Source organism: Tenrec ecaudatus, unplaced genomic scaffold, assembly GCF_050624435.1.
Source record: "Tenrec ecaudatus isolate mTenEca1 unplaced genomic scaffold, mTenEca1.hap1 Scaffold_748, whole genome shotgun sequence".
NCBI lineage: Eukaryota > Metazoa > Chordata > Mammalia > Afrosoricida > Tenrecidae > Tenrec > Tenrec ecaudatus.
This window is the reverse complement of record NW_027459645.1, coordinates 49,012-50,977: the sequence shown is the minus strand read 5'-3', so window position 1 is coordinate 50,977 and position 1,966 is coordinate 49,012. Positions and strand designations below refer to the sequence as shown.

Below are 1,966 nucleotides of genomic sequence, written 5' to 3'. Positions count from 1 at the left end.
TACCTTTATCTCAGAAAGCTTATGAAGGGAGTAAAGGATTTACCAAACAGCCTGAATCCCTTTACCATGGAATGTCTTCACACATGATACCATCACAACTGATCCATCAGAGTTTCATTTTATATCATCAACATAAAATAAATCAAGCCCAGTAACACTGTGTCCATTCCCCCTCATAGCCAATCATTGGACAGACTAGAATTGCTCCCTAGTTCCCTCAATGCTGTCCATAATAGGATCCCCAAACTACTGGCCCTATTGCATGTCCTACTATCAGGAAAACAGAAAAATCACCCACATCCCTGCAGGCAACTGAAAATGTTTTCATTATATACCATAATCCAGAATAAGAGTAAAAATATTCTCACTGCCATTGCATCAGAGCAGACTAATAACTATTTAGGACAAGGTAGAACTGCCCCTGTGAGTTTTTATGACTGTAATTCTTTCTGGGATTAGAAAAACCACATATTTCTCCTATAAAGTACACGTGGACCATTCCATTTCCACTCAAGAGAAAGTATCAGGTACTTTGATAAAAACTAAAATATGTCTTTATGGGAGCAAACTTCTCACCTTTCTCAATTGGAAACTTGGTGAGTTTGAAGCCACCATCTCTTGATTAATAGACCCACTGAGCATACTACTCGACCAGACTCTAAAACTGACATCATTACGTAATTACTACAAAGAATTATGACCCCAGAAAGTTGATACAGATAATGAGCCTCTGCATATAATTAAAATATTTAAACACAATGAGGGCCCCGGATAGGTACTGAGCTTTTAAAGAGATAGAGAGTGAGCAGTACATACCAATCTGTTTGCCCTGTTTATATTGAATACAGCAAGTAAATCCATATCTTCAAAATTCAATATAGATTACACCCAGTTCACCCCAAAAGTAGACTTGTATGCTTTCTGTTACACATGCTCATTATGAAAGAAATAAATACAACACTTGTAAGGCTTTCACAAACAGAAAGTCATTCTCTTCCCATTGGGGTGGGTAGAAAGTTACATTTTATGTGACTGGACCAATACATAGCATAATGAGAATTTTAGAACATATTGGGATTGTCAATGATTACATCTTGCTTGCATGCACAATAAGTGCCCATGGAAGCAGAAGTCAAGAGATCAAGTGAACCATGACAGTAGATAAATCTGCTTCAAAAGACATCTTGAAAGTGTTGAAAAGCACCCCGCCCCTTCTGCCAGATGCCCCTCCCCTTGCGCCGGCCGCCCCTCCCCCAGCGCCAACTGTAACTTTCGCTCCCTTCAGCGCTGTCCTCTTGGAGCTCTGAGCTGCCTGAAGCCAGCGCAGCCACCGACCTCTCGCCACCGTCATGATCATCTACCGGGACCTCATCAGCCGAGATGAGCTGTTCTCTGACGTGTACAAGATCTGGGAGATCACGGGCGGGCTGTGTCTGGAAGTGGAGGGCACCATGGTCCGCAGGGCCCAAGGCCACATCTATGACGCGCTCATCGGCGGCAACGCGTCCGCCGAAGGCCCCGAGGGCGACGGGCCCGAGCACAAGGTGGTCACCGACGTGGACATCGTCATGAACCATCACTTGCAGGAGACCAGCTTCACCAAGGAGGCCTACAAGAGGTACATCAAGGACTACATGAAATCCCTCAAAGGCAAGCTGGAGGAGCGGAAGCCGGAACGCATGAAGCCCTTTATGACCGGGGCTGCCGAGTAGATCAAGCACATCCTCGCCAATTTCAAGAAGTACCAGTTCTTTCAGGGCAAGAACACGATTCCCAACGGCATGGTGGCCCTGCTGGACTACCGCGAGGGCGGCGGGACCCCGTACATGATCTTCTTCAAAGACGGCTTAGAGATGGAGAAGTGCTGACAGTGGGCAACGCACGACCGACCGCCCGACCGCCCCTCCTCCTAGCTGTCTGCGGTCCGCCCACACGACACCAGGACCGAGACAAACGGAACTGATGC

At 46.5% G+C, this 1,966-nt stretch overlaps 1 protein-coding gene across 1 annotated transcript; it reads left to right on the top strand.

Annotated features, from left to right (window-relative positions):
* Positions 1–1,349: 1,349 nt before the first annotated feature.
* LOC142436882 (translationally-controlled tumor protein-like) lies at positions 1,350–1,712 on the top strand. Its single transcript, XM_075540247.1, has one exon. It carries the CDS (start codon positions 1,350–1,352, stop codon positions 1,710–1,712), a length of 363 nt encoding a protein of 120 aa, XP_075396362.1.
* Positions 1,713–1,966: the final 254 nt, after the last annotated feature.

What these genes read in the sequence shown, in the direction of transcription:
- LOC142436882 (XM_075540247.1), top strand. Translation starts at nt 1,350, where the DNA reads ATGATCATCTACCGGGACCTCATCAGCCGAGATGAGCTGTTCTCTGAC.